This window comes from Myripristis murdjan, chromosome 2 (genome assembly GCF_902150065.1).
Source record: "Myripristis murdjan chromosome 2, fMyrMur1.1, whole genome shotgun sequence".
Lineage (NCBI taxonomy): Eukaryota > Metazoa > Chordata > Actinopteri > Holocentriformes > Holocentridae > Myripristis > Myripristis murdjan.
The window spans coordinates 10,729,863-10,751,109 of record NC_043981.1 but is presented as its reverse complement, the minus strand read 5'-3'; the positions used below and the strand labels follow the sequence as shown (position 1 = coordinate 10,751,109).

The following is a 21,247-nucleotide window of genomic DNA, read 5'->3' as shown; positions in this document are numbered from 1 at the left end:
AGTCGCCCAATTACTGTTAGTGAGGCAGCCGCTAAAGACATGACAGAGTCTGCTGGCCCTGTTGTTTCTAGCTCTGCAAGAGTGTTTATGTGCTCACTTCACTGCCACAATAATATGTGAAAAGTATAAGACTATGCTGGACCGTATGGGGAATTTTATTGACATATTCTCTCGACAGCTCCTGCTTTTATTGACTTATTTTTTAACGTTAATCATCCACGCTTTCACCCATTCCTTCTTTTTTCCTAACATCCAAGCTGGGTTTGTACCGAGACGCTCACTCACATAATAGCACAAGTGGTGGTTACATCATCGCCAACCTGAGTGGTTTCAGCTTAGATCTGCTGGCTCCATTTCTAAGGCCACCATTTGCTCTACTGCCCACCACTGCTGCCACTAGCGCCCACAGATCAAATTTGAAAATAAAACTGATATGCAGATCAAAAAACGCACCAAGCAAAAAAACAAAAACAAAAAAAAAAAACAGGATTTTCAAGTTTGTTCTTTGTATCGCTCGCAAATATGGGCTGTTTTTTCTCACGTATCATCACCGTGGAGACTCAGAGGCATCACAACTTGTTTTTAGGCCCGCTGATTCTTCTGTATCCAGGCTCCGGATGCAAGTAAACACAAATTAATTGTATCTTGAGGACATCAAACTCTTGTCTAGTTGCTAATTGTTTTTTCAGTGCTAACAACTTTTTTTTTTTATATCAGCCCAGGCAAGCAGAATTATCTGAGCCGTTTGCTAATGCTGGAACTGAGCAAAGCTGGAACTTAACTTAAGCAATAAGCCATTTGATTACTTTATAGTGATTACAGAGCAGCAAAGAGGAGTAAGATGCAAGATGCAAAGTACAGTGCACACTCACACAATTACACACACACACACACACACACACACACACACACACACACACAGGCAGGCAAACAGATGGGGCATTAGCCGTCCCAAAATTCACTATAAAGCAAGGCTTTGAGTGGCTTAATGCTGTTACAAAAAGCAGTAACACACCAAATGTTCAGTACATTTTTTATTTGTAATTAAAGGGTAATTCCGGTATTTTTTTTTTTAAACCTGAGCCTGATTTTTCCAGTATTTGGTGTCTTTGGTGTCTATTTGCTGACTAACACAGACAAAAAAATTGGGAATTGGTCCACACTGAGGAGGATTTCTTTGGCCGGCAGCCGTGAAATAGGCAAAGTAATCCTTGGAGTCATCAAATTAAGTCCACTAAAAGTTGCTTGTTTTTGCCACTAAAAGGCCAATCCAGCAACTGTTAAATATCACTCTTGCACCATGCACTATGATCCTTGAACACCATCACGACATCATAGCTGCAAGAAAATGAAAAATGACTCAACTTGTTGGTTATTTTGGCCCTATTTAAGTGTATCTTCAGTGGTGACATTGTTGAACAATCAGCCTCACATGAAATAAAACTGCCTTTCTCTTCCAAACTGATCACTCATTGGCTAACACTTTTGAGAGATGTTTTAAGCCCCGCCCCAGGGACCTCCTTCAACAGGAAATACATTAAATCAAAGAAGCAAGAGGCTTTCAAAATACTGTTTCATTGCATCTTGTAATATTCAGACTATTTTGTGGTTACAACTTTGCATTCACTTTGACTCGGCCGATCAGAAAAGGGAGGACAGCAGCAATTTGTTCTATGCAATAGAGTCAGCCGATGTACAGCAGTAGCACAGCACACATTGTCTCATGTAACAGTGAGTAAGTGTGATCTAGCTCCTTCTCTCAACCATATGGTCCTTCTGGCTCGGGCTGCCACTGAGCCCTCGGCTCCAGGCGACGGGGGGAGGGGGATCTCTTCCTATCTCTAACAGACTGACAGAGTTAATAAGGGACACTGCTTGGTGAAATCTGTCTAAACAGCGCCGGCCTGTTGCAATAGATAATCCCTGTGAATAATAATAATAAGAAAAAACACACTCCTAAAACAGGCCTCCCTAATGAAATCAGTGCTGGGAGCATTTCATGTGTGACATTAACGGTGACAGACGCATACAAAGAGGCCGGACGGGCCAGTGTCAGCAAAACCAAGGTAACGAGAAAGGGTAATACACATGGTGCTCGAGTGGGAAGGTGACACCACGACACCCCATCCCAGCCCGCCCCACCCTACTGTCATCTGCCACCATCTAGTCGATTGGTGCCTATTAGAGGGAGACGTCGGCGGTGCAAAAGCTCTTCCGAGAGGTTGGCATGGGGCCGTGAGCTCACCGTCACTCGTGTGCAGGCTCTTCTGCATTTATGCAAATTGTTTCATGTCAGCCGTCGACACAGTGCTAGTGTTGGCCCTTAACTACTTGGTGCTGCCGCTTGCAAACTAGTAGGACTTTAATGACACGGTGTGTGGAGGGTCTCTGGGGAGAGCTGTCTGTCTCTCTCTTCCTCAACTGTTCTTCACCTGTCCTCCCTCTCTCTCTCTCTCTCCTTTACCTTTCTCCCTCCGTCTCCTCCGCATTTTAAAAAATGTCAGACTTAACAAGTCATTCAGCCCGGTGCTAAATCCTTAAAAATCCTATTTTTCCAAGTGAAAGAAATCTGCCAGTTGGGTGAGATAATTTCACTCTGCAAGTCTGCTTGCTTCAAGAATCCTCTGGAATGAAATGACATTATCAGTTGCACTTCATTGTAACCCCAACCTTCAACCCTCCACTCAGAGGAAGAAGAAGTAGAAGAAGAAGAAGAAGAAGAAGAAGAAGAAGAAGAAAAGAAATAGAAGAAGCACCTCTCATGCAAACTGTAGCTTACCATGCTCCACATAAAAAAATAAAATAAAAGAAGATGAAGATGGTAGATATACAAAGCTATGCAATTACCAGTAACATAAATACATAAATATATAAATAAAGAGTGCAAGACGTATAGAGGTGTAATATACTATCATGTAATATAAGGAAAATTCATATTTGTAAACAGTAAATGTTTGCCATGATCTCCAAAATTGGGAATTCACTATTTAAAACAACCTATTATGTGCTTACCACCGTGTGTTAGAAAGCATTTGCCAACTATTTATACACTATTGCCTCAAACAGGTGAAATGAGTGGAATTATTTCAGCTCATTGCAGATGAGATTTTTTTCAGAGAAGAGAAAACATTATGACTCAATACTAGAAATTGCTTAAAAATAAATAAATAAATAAACCCTGAGTCACATTTCATGCTGTAAATGTGCCTGTAGGCCTCATCAGCAGTCATAGCAGTGCTAGATAGAAAATCATAGTTGCACTGTGCTGGTTGAGCCCCGTGGGTTGAAATTAAACACCTCTTGGACTGCACTCTTTCATTATTCTATGATATCGCACGTCTCTGGTTGCCTCTCACTCTTGATTGTTCATATTTAGTGTTTAGAAGTCTGATTTGGGCAGCCACATTCTGATTGTGGTGTTTATTTCTAATCTTGCCCCTCTCCAAGTGATACTCTTACAACCAAGATTGGGATTTTTAAAGTAGCCAACCTTGCCCATTCTCTCCTGCCCCTCCATTAGCCCAAGCATTAGACTCGGCCACTAATGGTTTGGCTGCTGCCCTGATTTCTGTGGCTGGAGCCAACAGAGGTAACGGTTCAAATCGATAAGGACTTTTGGTTCAATATCAGATGGGGAGCTTCTGCAGGAGAGGAGTCCTTCACCTCAAAGTAGTGCACTCTTTAAATACTCGTCTTCAAGATGGGCATTTTTTTTTTTTTGCAGCACCCTGCTCTTCCTCCCTCCCTCCAACCCTTTCCATATTCCTCTCTGTTTCCCTTTTATCCTCTCCCTCCTCCTCTCTATCTGTCTGTCTCTGGAGTAATAATCCTGGCAGCAATTGGGTGACTAAAGGGGTTTGCCATGAAAATAAGTCACTCACTCACTCACTGTGCGGGTACTTCATTTTAAATGGCAGGATTCCCTTTTTGAAAAGTGATACACACACATTGAAGTCCACGAGCGCAGATGCACTCGGATACACTCACTGTATTCACACATTCACCCACGCACACACACGCGTGCCATCTGACAGCTCTTGGATACGGTGCCTCTTGCTGTGAAAGCTGCCTTATTGATTTGCTGGCATAACATGGAAGAAGTGGACACACTGAAACATGACTCAAGAGGAGCTACACACATAAACAAATCAAGAGGCTGACGGAGGCGACCAGCTTCGGGACAGTTGTTTCTCGAAGCGAGGGTGACCTGCGAGTCAAAAGGATGAGCCAACGCTCTTCCAGTGTTTGAGAGCTTTTGTCCCACAATGAGAATAAAATGACAAAATACATCACACAAAACTACACAACAGTTTTTAAGCATCTTAGTAGTGTTATTTAAAGTATGCTGCTATGTATGTTTACTTTATTTTGCCAAATGATTTGGCAGTGTGTGCCGTATGCAATTATAGTGCAACTAGATGTCATTTGACATCATTTTTAAAACACAAGCTTCCTGGAAATGAGCTGCTGTCCTGGATAACAGAGACACCCTGAAAAAAAAAAAAAAAAAAAAACACATTTAGGAGACAACATGTTTTTGAGGGATTATTTCCTGGTGGAAAATTCCATTTCCTCCTGTGGGTGTCGGGCGATTGTTGGTAAGCAGAGCATAACGGAATGCGTGCTCTGATATGAAAACATTCAACGCGGGACAATGAAGTAACGATAAAACATAAATTCGGACCAGAAAAAAGCGTTGTGCTCACTGTGGTGGATTATCTGGGTCTGAGGAAGTTGGTTTTCATACTGAACGGGGGGTGAATGGGGGCAGAGTTTCCTCGGAAGGTAGAACAGACTGACCTATATGTCCAACCATGCTGTGTGTGGTCAAACCAGGAATAACACACCACAATAAAGATGGGGGCAATGCAAATAAATGCAAATAAACATAAAAAAATAAAGCTCCACATATGTAACTACATTGAACTACTGGTCCTTTGTTTGCATAATGACACCAGCTGGGCCTGCTGCATTTTAGGCTGAATGATTGAACAATATATGATTCTTTTGGAAAGTTAGACCGCTTCTTTTGCGCTTTGATGGCAACTATTTCTCAGAAGGGGTAAAAACATAAGGCGCTGCACATGAAAACTGCACACAACAGCATGATTAGTGTTAAAAAAGTTCAAAGATCTACAAAGCGTTTGGGACAAGTCTTGCAATGGCTAAAATTGGATTGCTCGGCTAATCGGTTGCCTCTCTTTCTGTCATGTCCCCCTTGTTGGCGTTATACAACAGTTTGCATTCTTCCTTTGAAGGTCATCCAGGCTCTCAAGCTGTCCTCTCTTTCACTCCCTCTCCCTGTCCACGCTTTGGCAAAAATGCTCCTCTCCTCAAGTGTTGTTTGTTTTGAGCTGGGTGCCATAAGCTTTGCTTTTTTGCAATCCAATAAAAGTATGAAAACATTTTTGCAGCCGCGCAATCCTCCATCGACTGCCCTCATTATTACTAAACAGAGGCATGGCGAGAACCGCCCACATCAATATTTCAAGTACTCCTGGGCAAACGCGGACACAAAAGAGTCATGGTCCAGAGAGATAGAGAGGGAGACGGAGAGAGAGAAAAAAAAATACAAAGAGAGAAAGCAACAGAAATGAGCCACAGGCCAGAAAAAAAAAGTGATGCAAAGAGAAAGTAGAAAAAAACAAAGTAGAGAGGAGAGAGAGTCTGATAAAAGTGGAATGGAAAGTACTGAGAAAGAAGGGAGGACCAAGTGAATTGATGGAAATGAGAAGAGAGAGAGAGAGAAAGGGAAAACGGGGGGGGAGAGAGAGAGAGAGGTGAAGAGACAGAGCGGCCTGTGGTGTGAGGAAACTCAAAGAGGAGCATCAGGGAGGCAAGGCTGGAAAAGGAGGAGAGGAGGGGTGAAAGAGCGAGTGTGCGTGGGAGACAGAAACGGGTGGATCAACGAAATGGACGGGGGGCTGAGTCGGGTTGGGGTGCAGCGGAGAGAGAGTGATTTGAGGTTTTCTCTCCTCGAGGCCAGCTGGGACAGAGTGGATTAACTAATGGCCAAACAGCCAGGAAGAGGCACACCATCCGACTGGCAACACGAGCGGAGAGCCAGACAGGCGGAGAGACAGACAGAGGAACTGTACTCTCACTGCAGCAGATGGGGATGTTTCATACTAAAGCTCAGCAGAACAAAAACCGGCTCCGGAGAGGGATCACATGTTAAAGCCCCGGTCACAGCTTTCGCAGTTTTGACACAGAAATGCTCAGGGAGATGTGTATTCTCCTCTTACCATGTTCATGAAAATGTTTTTTTTTTTTTTGTGTGTGTGTGTGTGTTTTGGGGTGGGGAAGATGATGCAATATTTAGTCAGAGCTTCCCCTCGGCGGTAATTGTGGTGCAGCCTTGTCAAAATCCTCCTCTTGCTGCATGTTGACTTGACACAGAGTGGTTTCTGAATTTTTATTTTTTGCCACTGAGTGGGGTACAAACCAAGGTCGGCTATTAATTAGAAATCATTCTTAGTTTTTGGTGAATTTTACAGCCTCGGAGTGTAATATGTATACCACCGATATTTCCTCTTTTATTCTATGCGGCAACCAAACCTCACACTGGCACATATGGGAAGAGACTAACAACAAAACACACAAAGCTAAAGTTAAAGGAGCATACCAGCCCTATTTTGACCTCCTGTCAACAGTCTTGATTATATCTGTCGCAAACATTGGTTGCATAAGTGCACTGAGAATATGCTTCGACAGCGTGGGAGTCAAGGCAAACTCACTCCCATTCATGTTCAAAAAAATATGAAAAACTCACTCTGTGAATCTTGAAAATGGCAATGCAGATAGAAGTTTATCTTGTAAATAGTTGGCCAGCTTGTATGCTCACTAAAAATATTGTTTCTTACTTAAAACTAATACACTTTATTTCATTCATCTCTATGTACTAGGATGTGTCATATGACGGCATTAGGACATACATGGGGTTGGTGAATATTATCATTTTTAAAAAGCTTCCACTGGAAAATTGGAAATCTAAGAATCCCCCTAAATTACAACACAGGAAACCTCTAACATCTTATTATGCAATTATGAGGAGGGTATCGATTACAGATAATGATACATTAGCACAGTGTGAAGCCATATGGAAAGAAATGATGCAAGCTGTGAAAAGTGCCTAAGTGTGCTATACTGTATAATCTCTTTCAGCTTTATTTTGATGAAACTACATTATGTTTGTGATTTAAATGAAAGAACAAAGTAAAATGTGTAGTTGTCATTATGGAAGGACGAGAAGTTAATGATGATGGGTTTACAAAGAAAGTGGTGAGAAAGAAAGATTTTTTCTTAGTCATTCTGTCCTAAAAATGTAAACTAAAGTTCCATATTTAAAAAATTCAAAGCTGTGAAAGTTTTTTGGTTCTACTTGTTAACTCTGGAGCGCTCAGGCCTCCAGACATGAGGTCCAGCTGGAGCGAGCAGCTTAGTTTAGGTGTATGCCAAGCTGAATATCAAGTGCTCCCTCTTGTTTCTAGTTGATTCCTTATTCTACGATGCAACCTTCAGCCAATTGGTTCCACTGTCTGAGCTGTCAGTCACCACGAAGCAGAGGAAAGCCACGCTCCCTTAAAAAAATAGTTCCCACCAAACACAAATTTAATGGATTTAAAGAGGCATATTAGTGAGCGTATGCACTGGAAAGGTATTCACAAGATGGAATTTTCTATGCATAGCAACTTTCAGAGAGGTTTTTCTCATTTTTTTTTTTTTTTTAACATAAATGGGAGTGAAAGGGAAAGTTAGGCTTGACTTCTAAGATACCAAAGCACACACTTATGCATCTGATATTTGTGACAGACGGATTAGATCACAACTGTGGACAAGAAGTCAAACTGAAGTCTGGTCCTTTAAATGTGTCCAGGGAAAATGTCTCACACATGACTGCTTCACATTGCACAGTCCCACCTGGGAGCTGCCCGGTGCAGCCGCAGTCTTGTCCTGCTGGCCACCGAGCATGTCCAGATCCTATATTTAATATGACTTTTACTTCACATAGTTTGACTAACTCGCTACTGGACACGAAATCCAAGGACGAGTGTGTTGTAGCGCTGACATCTATGACTATTTTTCTATTTAACTGCAACAGCGATCCACCGGGGTCACATCTGTCCTTTTTATAGGCTCCTTCCAGACATAATAGTGCCCATTATTATTCTAAATTTCTTCCCTTTTTATCAGCCATGACAACAACTTGTTGCTTAATAGCCACAGTTTGAGCCTGTTTTTACCCCCTTCGCTCACATTCGCTATTTCTTCAGGGTTAACTGCGCTGCTCAGGAGTCCCTCGCTGGCAGTGGTCGGCCTGTAATGACTCGTTCACTTTCCCCAACCAGATTAATTTGCAAATATGATTTGACCCAGATCTGGGAGAAAAGAGGGAAGGATGAGAGAAATTAAAGCCCGACAGACATCCAACGATTCCACTCTCAAACCTTGGCTGCAAAAAAAAAAAAAAAAAATCCTCTCGCGTCCACCGACTGCTAGGGAGCGAACGGGACATAAGCAGAGCATTAACACGGCTGAGAGTGTCCTCGTCACACCTTGTGGCCTCTACCCGAGCTCTTCATTCTGTATTCACCTCCTGGATATAGAGAAATACTCCTAACCAGAGCTAAAAACTGACAGGCAGCCTCCGGAGAGGGAAATTTGTGTGAAATGAGTAAAACTTGGGAAAAGCTGGAGACGGTATCAGTGTCAGAGATTGTGCTGCCCTGAAGTGGAGACTGATGAAGCCTATCGTTATTGAAACATGAATATGATTTGTTAATCAGGCACTATGACCTGCTTGTCATCATAAAATATGAACTCTCTCCTCAGTCCTCATTCAATTTGATTCTCGCTCAATCTCCCGTGCTGATTCACTCTGAACCTCTCTCTCTCTCCTCCACCATCTCCATCTTCCATCCCCCTGCCTCCCCCTCCCATCCACCCTCTCGCTCCTCTGTCTCCCCATCTGGCCCAGTGCTTATTGAATGTAAATCATATTTCAGTCTCTTTCATCAGGCGTCTTGCTCCTGTAATGTTCAGCGAGCGCTGCCAACAACACCAGGCACCACTATTTATACATGACGGCTCTAAACTGGCTTCGAATCCAGCTCTGTTTTCAGGCTCTTGAAATGTTCCCAATATAAACTGAGCCGCGGAGCTGACATCCGGTGACACACTGCATGCCTATTCGGTATTCTGGGGATTAAGTCTATAAATGTGGGAGTGTGTAATAGAAGTAGATGCAAGTGAGCAAACTCCACGTCAGCTCGCCTCAGTGAGCTGGCTTTTATATTAATCTGACCGTCATTGTCTCCTGTGTCTGTGTGCTCTCTTTATCTCTCATCTCGCTATAAAGTTTAATGATTGAGCTTGGGTTTATGAGCAGACGACATAAAGCCAATACATTTGCATTGTGAACCTTATAATAAAACCAACATCACTTCCTCTTTTTTTCTTTTCTTTTTTTTTTACTTTGGCAGCAGCGGAGATGATAGATGGCATGGTGCCGCCCTGAGACTGACACAGTGCCAGCCTCATATCTGCATAAATGATTTAAAGAGTAAGCCTTGAGGTTTTTGGCTAATCATTTAAAACACAGACTCTCGCGGGGTGTGCGGGGTGTTGAACTGTATTTGAGAAACGGCAACACGAGTCGCGCAGAGATGTGGTTGGGAAAAAAGGCCTGGAGATATGCATTTATCACCCAGCTTTGGAGATGGATTATCATACACTGGAGTGAATATGCGCATCATATCACAATATCTCTTGAATGAAAAGGTTGTACAGGCACCTTTATAGGGTTGACTCATGTTTTCTTTCTGTAAACCCATTATCAAAACAAATGCCATGTTGGAAAATGAGTGATTTGAACGGGTTAAACATACTGGGGAGTTACAGAGCTGTGTTTGGCAGGCCACGTAACAGTGTTACTATTCTCAGAGCCAAGGCAATAGGCAACAAGTCATCGTCGCACAGCAAACCAGCAATGCGTCACACACAGCCTCGGTGCCAGCTCCATTAAAAGATTTGAATCTGTGCAACTGAGACGAAAGCGATGCCTGGTAAAAGTTAATGGAATTTTTACGAGCTCAATGAGGACGCAAGTGTCCTCATCAAGTCTGGATCAATTTCTCCGGGAGATGTTGTGGCTTTTAGTTTATTTAACATTTCATTAAGTGCATTTAGGAACGGCGGCGCATATTGATTTATTTTGGGCGAAATGGTCTGCGATTAGCCAAAAGGCTGTCTCATTCTGCCATCCCTCAGCATGTCATTTGACACTCGAAAGTGAGATTCTTCAACCTGGCAGGATGACAAGAATGACAAATCTCACTGTCTCTCACATAAAAAAAAGGCTGGAGAAATGAAGACCTATAAACGCTATAGAAATGAACCATCCAGTGTTTCAGCTAGTATGAAATGCATGTCAGGCCTCCAATGCCACTGCCTGAACGACAGGCACATCATGTTGTCAGACTCTCTCCCTCTCTCTCTCTCCATCCCGCTCTTACTCATTCCCTTTGATGCAGACATACACACAAAACGAAAGAAAGGAAAAGCATGTGAGCTCCGAGGATGAAATATGGCCCAACCTCCAGTAACAAACACTCATAAATGTTTGGTGTTGAACAAGCCGGCAAGGTGTCACATCAATAATAACATGATACTTCACTCAGGCCTGTAATAAAATTCTCCTTTCACTCGCCCGCCTCCGCAGGAAGGTCACGGCGCGGTGTCAGCTGCAGAGAATGTAGGGATTCGGTGCGCTGCTCAAGGACACTCCAGCGGGGCGGGTGCTCGCTGACTCAGCAGGGTGGAATCCCCGGCCTCCCTGCTCTAACCTGTCACCCCGGGGTGACTCACTTTATCCTCGAGTGTAAAATCCTTTTAAAATACTTGTGTGTTTTGTTGAATTTGCCAAGCACATCAGAATTAATGAGATTCCTCCACTTATGCAAATCCTGATAATCTGACAGCCTCAGACATAAGTTAAAGTCATTGTATGACACCTTCTGGTATGAAAATTCTTCACTTGGCCAATTTACACAAGGTGATTAGTATTTGTCTTTTGAATACACAGACTTATTATACCCCCCTTTCTCATGCACATCTCCTTCTAAAAAGATACACATGTTGACACCACTGGCGCGGTCTCACAGATGCTACACTGCCATCCACTGGCCGACAAGGGCCATCGCACCATGAACAAGTGTCAGGCAAGGGCATGTGCATTACAAACATTTAAGTTATGTAACTACTAATTTATGCTTGAAAAACTTGATGCACAAGTACAGAATAAGGGCAGACGGCTTTTTAAAGTGCAAATGTACTTTAGCTTAATAGTTTGTTTGACATTGTTGATGTACAATCTACTTTGTGTGTGCTTGTGCAGGGGTGCTGTTAGGAGTTCCAGGGCCCCTGATTGGATGTGACATTGGATTCCCCACCCCCGTGCATTTTTTTTCCTAGCATGGCAACAGAATTTGTCTCATTCTGAGTGTCCATTTTGCCGATTTAACATTAAGGAGAGGCTGCAGAGAATGAATGTAAGTCAAATAAATCTTCCATCGCCACACTAAGGAAAAGAACATTTGCCCCATTTTTCTTCAAGCAAGTGAAAACATCTAAAATCTCCCAGTGGGATGAGATAATCCCCTTTGTTTTCAATGCCGTCTCACTTGTTTCAGGACTTTTTTTTTTCCTTGGACCAAATGTAAACATGTTGAAACATGGCAGAATAAGACAAATCAGCCCACTAAAATCAAGAAAATGACACTTGGTTCAAGAAATTCCTAAAGCAAGTGAACCTCCATGGAAGCCAAATGGGATTATCAAGATTAACAAATGGGATTAACAAGATTTTATACACTGAAGATGAGACTTAATGACACGTAAGGATGGAGATGTGGTGCGATATCTCCTCATTTATAGGTGATGCATGTGCACATTCATGTGGGTTGCAGGAGTGTGAGTGTGTGTTTTCATGTCTGAATGTGTGTATCTCTGCCTGCACTCATGACCAGAAGGTCAGACAGATGTTGTAAACACAAGCTTGTGTCCCAGGAGGATTTGCCTGCTTATAGCGCTACACAAGCGGAAAAATATGCTCCCTGCACTCAAGACAAACTGTTGTATCACTTGGCATCTGGGGTCATTGGAAAAGAGGACTGTCCTCTCTCCTCGGAGGATTTGGCCACAGCTGAGCGACCACCCGGGAATCCATCACTCATTGTTATGACTGACTCTTCAATGACATGGCATTGTTTAAATAATGAAATGGGTCACACAGAGAAAAATACGGTGCATCATCAAATATTAAACTCAGCCTTTCTGATGAGTTAGAGACAAGGTCATGTTTTATAACCAGCCAGCTGCAAAGCTCTAGTCTTCTCCTCTCTCTGGGATTCTGGGAACACTGCCCATATGCTCCATTAACACTGACTACAGGCGTTTTTTTTTTTTTTTTAAGCAACTCAAAGAAAATATAGGAACAGACTGGGAGCACTCCACAGCTTAGGATACAGCGCCAAAATATGTGTTGCAATGCCAAGTTATGACATACTGTGAAAGATACGCCTGGCTGTGCATCGGTTATTTACAATGAAAGTAAATAATTTTTGATTTTTTTCCCCTCATGGGTCACCTTGGCTCAAAAAAAAAAAAAAAAAAAAAAAGACAATGGTGACTCGATTTGTGAGTAACAAGGCCACTTTAGCAAATGCAAAACATGAAATGAATGGGAAAATGGAAAAGTGGAAAAGCTGTTGTCAAGATTAAAAATGTGAAAAAAAGATGAAAGTACCTGATTCCACAAAGTATCTGTTTCCTAACAGGATGCTGTTAGCAGAGTGCATAACATCATTCATGCTGTGATGAGGAAACTAGCAGCTGACCTTGGGGTCGCCCTCAGGCCTACACTCAAAATCAAATATACACTCTAGATGCACATTCACTGGTACAGTAAGCAGCGAGAGAGAAATACAATGGGAAAAAACCCACACACTCCTGCTTGTGCATTTCCATTCAAGCCATGTATTTTTAGATTGTTGCTCGATGAAATCTAAACTTCTTTTGCATTTTTGCTCATGATGCTATGCAAATTTTACATATTTTGGGCCCAACAGACTGTAAAATGGTAAGTATTATTTACTTGATACCACACAAATCAAGCCTTGCTGCATCATTAGTGGATTAACTGCACTTCGTAAGCACTTTAATAACATGTGTGCATCTAATGATTTTTGTTGGCTATTTCTGAGAACCTCCTCTTGTTGAGTTACCATTTAAATTAAGTACTTCAGAGATTTACACATACCTCATTGCCCCTATTTTTGTCCTGTCTGCAAAATATTACATTTTACAATAGCCCAATTCATGTGCACAACCTATAGAAAAGCATTAGTGCTTGATTTAAAAAAAAAAAAAAAAAAGTGTTGCCAACATTTTTGTTCCAATCTAACTCTCTGGAATGCTCAACAGCCGCAATAAACTCAAAGCTGAGCTCTTATCTCCTCAGACGGTTATGGGTCATAGTCTCTAGTCCAAATAAATTAGCCTTGTCGACATGTAGTCTAAATCAGTCTTGTTTTCTCAAGGCTCTGAATGCCAGATGATGTTCTCATCCCGTCTGACTGGATGGAGAAGTGAGGGAAGATGTTTTTCTTTGCCTGTGTCGTTTCAGTGCTGTGGCTCATCAACCACTGTAATCTGGAAAATGCGTCTCTCTGCATTGCGTGTTTACTTTGCAAACACCAAGTCCGCTCACATACAAAAAAAGTCAACAAAAAATGTATGATGTATGATCATACTCATTTTTCATCCCGCGACAAATTCCAACCAGCTTCATCTAATGTGACAATCACGTTACTAAATCTTAAAGTCTTGGAATGAATCTAAAGAACACAAGAGTCCATGGAGGAGGACGCTGCAGTGGCTTCAAAAACTACTCAGAGAAGTGTCTGACTCAGGATCCAGATCTGATCCAGTTCCAACAGTCCACGTCTACACTCTCTCTCTCCCTCTGTCTCTCCCGTTCTCTGCTCTGCCATCTGAGAGAAGCAGACCGGAGCTACTGCAGAGCCTCGCAGAGAAGCCCTGCGCTGCTCTGGGCCACAGCCAACATGCCAATTACCGGGTTATTTTTAAAATCCTGCTTAACCATAAAGCTCCCCCCCAAAAATAGGTCTTAAATAACAGGGTTTCGAATATCACCATCCACATGGCACAGCGCAGTTGCAGCCGGTCAGCATGTGCCACTAGCCGGCCTTTGCATACGCTGGGACTACATTCCCCATAATGCTTCAGTTAGCAGTCTCCGGTTCACTGAGAATCACACTGTATACATTAAGCTCAAAGAGTGTTGCATGAGAATGCATTACGCTAATGAGCAGGGGTGTAACTAGTAAATTTTTGCACAATCTCAAATGAGTCAACGCAGAACAATCAGCCATCTCAAATATGATAGATGTGTGATGTCGATAAATGTCAAAATTAGACTTTTTCTTACACTCACATTAACTAGATGCTTCTTAGGGGGGAATAGCAACTTTCCAAAGGGGGTGGGACATGTACCTCCTGACTGTTGTAGAAATCACACCCCTTCCACTTGGGGCAGCACGGTGGCACAGTGAGTCGAGAGACTTTCAATGGTAAGATCCATGTTGGCAAGCATCCAGCCGGCTGAAGTGTCCTTGAGCAAAACCCTAAATCCCAACCAGCTGAAGGGAAGCTGACATCATGTTCTGCTGTCTGACCTCCAAGTGGCAGCAAATAATTAAGAGAAAAGAGAACTTCCCCACAGGGACCAGTAAAGCATTGCATTAATGACGGCTCATGTGGATTTATTAACTTTACACTTTTATAGTTTGGACACTGTGAAGAGAGAGAGAGATTTACATTACATTCACCATTGAGCCCATCAGCTTTGGAAGACTTGGAGCGGCTATAGCTGATGTCACGACAGCATTAAAACTAATAAGAGCAGAAGTAGGTCAAGCGGGCCTTTTCTTTCTCATCATCAGACGTTTTGGTAAATGGGAGGTTTTCGCATAATGACCCACTTTACTTCCAACAGACTTAAATTTTCCTCCCAGAGCAGCCAACTCCAATGAAATGGAAAACCAAAAAGGGAAAGTCGGCCACCCTCCTCCTCTGCGAAAAGGGGATGTGTAAGCACTTTTCACCAGAGTCAACAAAGTGATGGAAAACCCCTTTGCCAACCACTGAATCATACTTCTGAACATCTCCGTCTCGCCAGCCTCTGCAGAAATGCTGTAAATATTTTTTCAGGGTCTTCTGCGTCGTTTTCAGTCTTTACCATTGTATCCTAGAAAAACCGCTGAATTCCCATCTACAGAGTTATTGCGTAGGAAATTTGAGACTACAAAACACCAGCTAGTCAAGTTATCATACTGTAAAGTCTCCCTGCCCAGAAACCAGATGCAGATCTGTTTTGCCAGCGGCGTGACCTCATGTCACCACCTCAAACAGCTTTTCAGCTCTTTGAAGCTTTATGAAGTTGTCCAAGAGACACTGCAGAGGCTATGGAACATATTACAATGCAGGCTGCCGCATACACAGCCATTTCTACCTCACATATTCAGTGCATGATCATATCACTTCTTCAATTTCCCGTTAAGCCCGAGAAGGAGGCTGAACTACTCTGTGCCAAACGGAGAGCATACCAAACAAACCAGTGGTAGTACTTACTGTGTTTGCCCCTGCCGGGTTCTCAAACATCCTCTTCAGGCTATCCAGTGGGATGTCAAACCTCTCAATCCTCTTAGTCGCCTGCAGGTCCTCTCTGAACACAGGATCGTCTGATGCCTCTACCTGCGGGCCAGAGGGACGGCAGGAAACAGAGCCTGAGGTCGCCGACACAGCGCTCACCGCCTCTTCTCCATTTCCTGATTGAATTTCCATTGTTGTAGAAACTGTATCTCCCCCCCTTTTCCTTAAAGCGGGTGCTCAGAGGGGAAGCGTATTGTGTGAGGTGAACGGGGGGTGAAAGAAAAAAGGGGGAGAGAGGAAGCTAGAGGGTGAAGGAGTGGAGGTAAAGATCCAGAGGTGACGATGTAGGACTTGATGGGGTTCTTCTCTCCTCTCTGCAGACAGTGCAGGCAGGCAGATTCGCTGGCCTCAACTGGAGGACTGGGAAAGAAGAGGAGGAGGAGGAGAGAAGAAAAGTTCACAGGGAGAAGTTTTTCCCCTGCCCTCTAATTACTCATACACACACAAACCCACATGTGGACTCAGTGAAGCAAATTGAGATGCGATTTGTTAAGGCAGGCCAAAGTCATGACAGCTACATGTGGGTTTTTCCTGGGAGTGATAAACAGAGGAACAAAAATAAATAAAAAAAAAGTAGAGTTGGAGCTATGCTGTGAACAATTTCCATCTTAACACGTCTTTTCCAGTTTTAAAAACCTTGTTTTTCTTCAAACAGTGAAAAAAAAACTGCCAGAGAGATGAGAGATCGCACTTGTTTCCAATCTTAATTATCATGTTTCTTCATTTTGTTGATCCTAGTGGGCTGATCTGCCAAATTCTGCCCTGCTTCAACATATTTATGCTTGTTCCCAGAAAACTACTTAAAATAAAGTAGTGAAAAATCACATGTTCAGAGGCAGATTGTTTTTGCAAAAGAATAATGTGGAGAGAGTGAAAGAAAGGGGAAAAAGAGAAGGGTCAGTGAGGAAAAAGTGAGTTTGCATCGATAGTTTCAAAAACTGGCAATAATCCCGTTTGCCTCACTTTTGGAGCCACCAATCCCTCATGACAACCTCTGTGGGCTTGCAGGGAACAGGCACTGATTTGACAGCTGCCTGCCTCTCCCATCCTCCCTCTTCACACCTTCCTCCGCCCTCCCAGTCCCTCAGTCTCAGTCTGGGCCTGGTAGGAAAGGCCATTATGCCTGAACAAATCATGGAAGGCCCACAACAATTAACCCCGCTGCCCTGGTCTCCATTGTGATGGCTCTTTTTTATTGTTCATTCATTTCACCAGCCGCGCCAACACTTCCCAGGGAGTGTTTTCCTGCACTTGGTACTGTCAAAGGAAGGGGGAATTAACACATTAGCTATGTCAGCTTCCTCTGTGACGCACATTTCAGCTGCTCCTTTTTTCTCCTGTCGTGTTTTAACTGTGGTTCTCACACTGTGGCACATTTACAGCTCTCTCCGCATCCGTGAGGCAGTAGATTGACTCACACTGTGCTTGATTATGCTAAATTATTTTCCTTTATAGTGAGGTGAGCGGAGAACGAGACAGCCGGGTCATGCGAGGCAGAGTCAGAGAGAGAGAGGAAAACAAAGGGAACTGAGCGTGATTGACGGGTTAGTTACAGGACTGGATAGTTTCAATGACAGGAGAGTTACAAGCCTGAAGTGGCCAGTCAGAGACACAACAGACACGTCAATACAGACAGATAAACAGAGAGGGGGAGAGAGAAAGAGAGCAAGAGAGAGAGAGAGTGAGAGGCAATCCGGATAAACCAATCTTAATGAATGAACGGTCATGATATATGCATTTGATAGTGCTTTGGAGGACACAGGATCACTCCATTTATACCAGTGGCGGATGCATTATTCAGAGGGAGTCTAAGGTATGTGTGTCACTTTCAGCTGGATCCTGTGTCCGAGGCCACTCAGCTTACAGGAGCTACTCACACACACACACACAAAGGGATTGTTATACAATGCCCACCCCAAAATAATTATATAAATAAATTAATCAGTTGAATTTAAATAAATAAAATGAACAACCAATAAACTCCAACACTTAATGATAATGATACTGATATTAATGACTCATTTCAGCACCTGGAAGGAAAAAAAAAATCAAAATTGAGAGATGATAGGATTCCAAGGATGAGTGGTGGTGTGTGTCTTGGTGGTTACACACACACATCCCGTTTTATGTGCAGGGCTGAGTGGGACTCAGCGAGAGAGCAAACACAACACTAGCCCTGACACAATACACCAGAGCTGCTTTTATTTAATACTAAAAGACAATGTTTCTGCCCTGGAGTGCCTTCACTGGGACATTCTGGTAAAGACCCACAAGGGCACAAATATTGTTTTTTTTCCTTTCTTTCTTTTTTTTTTTTGGTATTAAATAAAAAGCTACAGCAGGTTCTGTGTTTGGGCTCAGTTGCTCAGCTGATGTGCTTTCTCTCAAGTGCTGGCCGAGGATTGAGCACAAACCCAGACTGCTTTATCTAGAGGACCAGTTTGAAATACCTCTCCCTGTGAGAAGAAATTACAGCCTCTTGGATTGGTTTCAGTCCAGTTTCTCGCTTTTTTTTTTTTTATAAAGGGCAAATGACAAACACTGTCCCACCAACACTTATGCATGCAAAATCACATCTGCACATGCATGCACGTAAACACAGTATGCAGAAATGCACATGCACTCACACATGGACATGGCATTTCCCAAGCAAGCCATTAAAAGATGTTGATAAGGTCTGACTAAGCACCCCCCCACTTATCATAGCTTAATGGCATCCACCGAGCCAAAGGTCCTCCTGATTCCCAAGAAAGAGCCTGAAAATACAGAAAACATAAATCACCATCTCACGGCGCTGTCACAGATATCATCGAGAAAAACCTGTTCGAGACCCTCGCCAGGAAAATCTTGTCCCGGCTCGCTGGACATTATTCATTCTTGTTGTTCTGTTGATATTATGTGAAATGCAATACCATTCTGCCATTCCGAGATTCAGCCAGGGATCCAAATGAGATATTTAGCCTCAGGCCCTTGGGAGCCTGCCTCATGGAAATGTGTCATTATCTTGTTATGTGGAAGAAGTTGCCCACTTTAGGTCATGAGCGATAGTTTTGTAAATCTGACCATAATTTTATCATCAAAAACCAAATAAACACAAATGACTGGTTCCACTTTAACATCATGAGAATTTTTAAAGGGATTTCAATCAAAGCAAAAGAGTGTGTGCTTTTCTTTTTTTAATATGCATGTGGCACAAATAGTATCAACAAAGGGTGGGTTATTAAACAGTTTAGAAGTAGAGAATGGTCTTGATTTTACTGTATGCAAAAAAAAAAAAAAAAAAATATGAGTTTAAATGGTATGTTTTTTGGTGATATAGCATCGTGGGGCTGATGTGAATTTTATCTACACAAACATTCCTCAGGCCGAAGTGTCCAGGAGGCAGAAATAATCTCAGAGTTTGAGTTAAACCTCAATGAGCAGAATCTAACAGCCACAGCTTTTCTAAGTAAATAACACTTTACCACAGGATCACCACAAGACAAACAACCTTAAGTATAAACAAGGGGTAATTATGCGCTCAGAATTGGAGCCTATAGAGCACAAGGCAGCCTCCTAACTTTCTAGGCACGGGGACGGTGACGGCAGTCAGCAGGGATCAGATGTCGGCTCTGCACTGCTCCAGTTACTGAGGTTTTACTTCCAGCCTCGCCTTCATTACAACACAACAAGCCACCTGACAGGGTCAGAGGATAGTGATGTCGAGTAGTAACTGTCTGCCCCACACAGTGACTTCATAGCAGCTTTGAAAATGCATTGCATGTTAAAAATGTGTTTTTTTTTTTGTTTGTTTTTTTTTTAATAGTTGCTCCTCGATAACCCAATAGAGCATCAATCTCTTTAATTTCAATCTTCCACCACAGCTGGACTGCCAGCAGAGTTGAGTAATGACCACTTTATGTTGAATTCTGCATATTTGCTCCACTGTTCAAAGGAAGCCCCATTGCATATCAATATTTAATATCAATCCACATGGTGAATCTTTATTTCTGCCTGCATGACCGCAGATCAAAATAACTAATCAATTAGTTCCAGGAAAGTATGCTTTGCAGGTTACGCTGCACTGTGCATTGATTTGGAATTTAGAGCTGGCATAAATCTTCATGTCTTCAGGGAGAAACGTATAAGCTCTGAGATCATCCCGGGCCGTGTAGCTGGCTTGTTTGACTTGGGGCTCTGCCTGGGGTGTGCTTTAAAACGGAGCAGACAGACGGGGATGCCATCTGCTCTCCTGACCCGCTCTCAGCCACCTCTCCTGTCTCCTGATGAGGAAAAAGTGACTGTCTCCTCGTTTTTCTATTAATCACAGCTGGCCACAGCATTGTAGGCTGGTTTAAAGGAAGCCATAAAGCGTAATAAAAGATAGAGCTGCTGTAATCTACTTGAAATGCAGTTTTCTGCTGAGAACGTATAAGGTTGTGTGGCTCCTGAGATGGGCCACAAAGATGACAGGCTGAAAAAAAATCCCATTTAGCTCATGATTTTATAGAGAAAGGGCTCCATTCAGTTTTATAAGAGAGGGCTCAGTACAAACAGCAGATATCTAGTGCTTGTCAAAGTGGGGTTTGGGAACCTCCAGGAGTCCTTGAGAGGGTCCCACGGGGACAGCTTCATTATTTCATTCACGTAGACTGAGCACAATTAGAGAATGCTGGGCTATAATAATATATACTCATCTGTTGTATTGCTCCGTCCCTGCCTGCAGGTTTTAAATTGTGTCAGCCATCAAATATCAGTCAGATGGGATATATCATCTCCTTAAATGAGGGTACCTGGTCTGCTGAGAATCCATTTAGGTTTCCTTTTCATGATAAAGTGCGGGAAGCCCTGGTCTCGTCTTACACGTTTGACACAATGGTAAGATTTTTTCATAATGCATTGGCTGCCCTCTGCTGTTCATTATCTGAAACTGCATCATAAGCTCCCATCTAAGATTCAAGAGCTCAAAATTAACTTTATTGTCCCACAAGGTGAGAAATTTGTCATGGGCTCTTCACCCATGCTACAGCCATTAACAAAGACAGCAATAAGCATGATGCATTCAACATCAAACATAAATCAGTTGCAATAAATAATTTTAAAAAGATTTAAAAGATTCTTAAACAGATAAATAATAAAATTAGGTGTTCAATACCAGTGCAAACATGCAGACAGTGCCTCCAAGCTGATTTTCCGCTATTTAAGAGGTTCATATTCTGAATGTAGAACATGTGATGGGTCACTGATGATCTTATTAGCCTGCTTCAAAGTGGCCTGTTCAAAAATAGTCTGCAGGGGTGTGTGAGTTTTACCACCCGTTATTCACATCAGTTTACCTTTGAACTGCACAGACAGGTTACCAAACCATGCTGTGATACCTTAACTGATCAGGCTCTCCAAGACAGCCTCATAAAAAAATAACCATAAACTTTTGGTCAAAACCATGAACTCTCAGACAACATAGGGAATGCAATTG

At 42.7% G+C, this 21,247-nt stretch overlaps 1 protein-coding gene across 1 annotated transcript in view; it reads right to left on the bottom strand.

Annotated features, from left to right (window-relative positions):
- Window positions 1–15,995, bottom strand: part of LOC115373509 (xin actin-binding repeat-containing protein 2-like) — a 48,449-nt gene extending 32,454 nt beyond the window's left edge. The window contains exon 1 of the mRNA XM_030071950.1: window positions 15,712–15,995. Within this exon, the coding sequence (XP_029927810.1) occupies window positions 15,712–15,924 (213 nt within the window). The 5' untranslated portion in view covers window positions 15,925–15,995. The remainder of the gene's footprint in view (window positions 1–15,711) is intronic.
- Window positions 15,996–21,247: the final 5,252 nt, after the last annotated feature.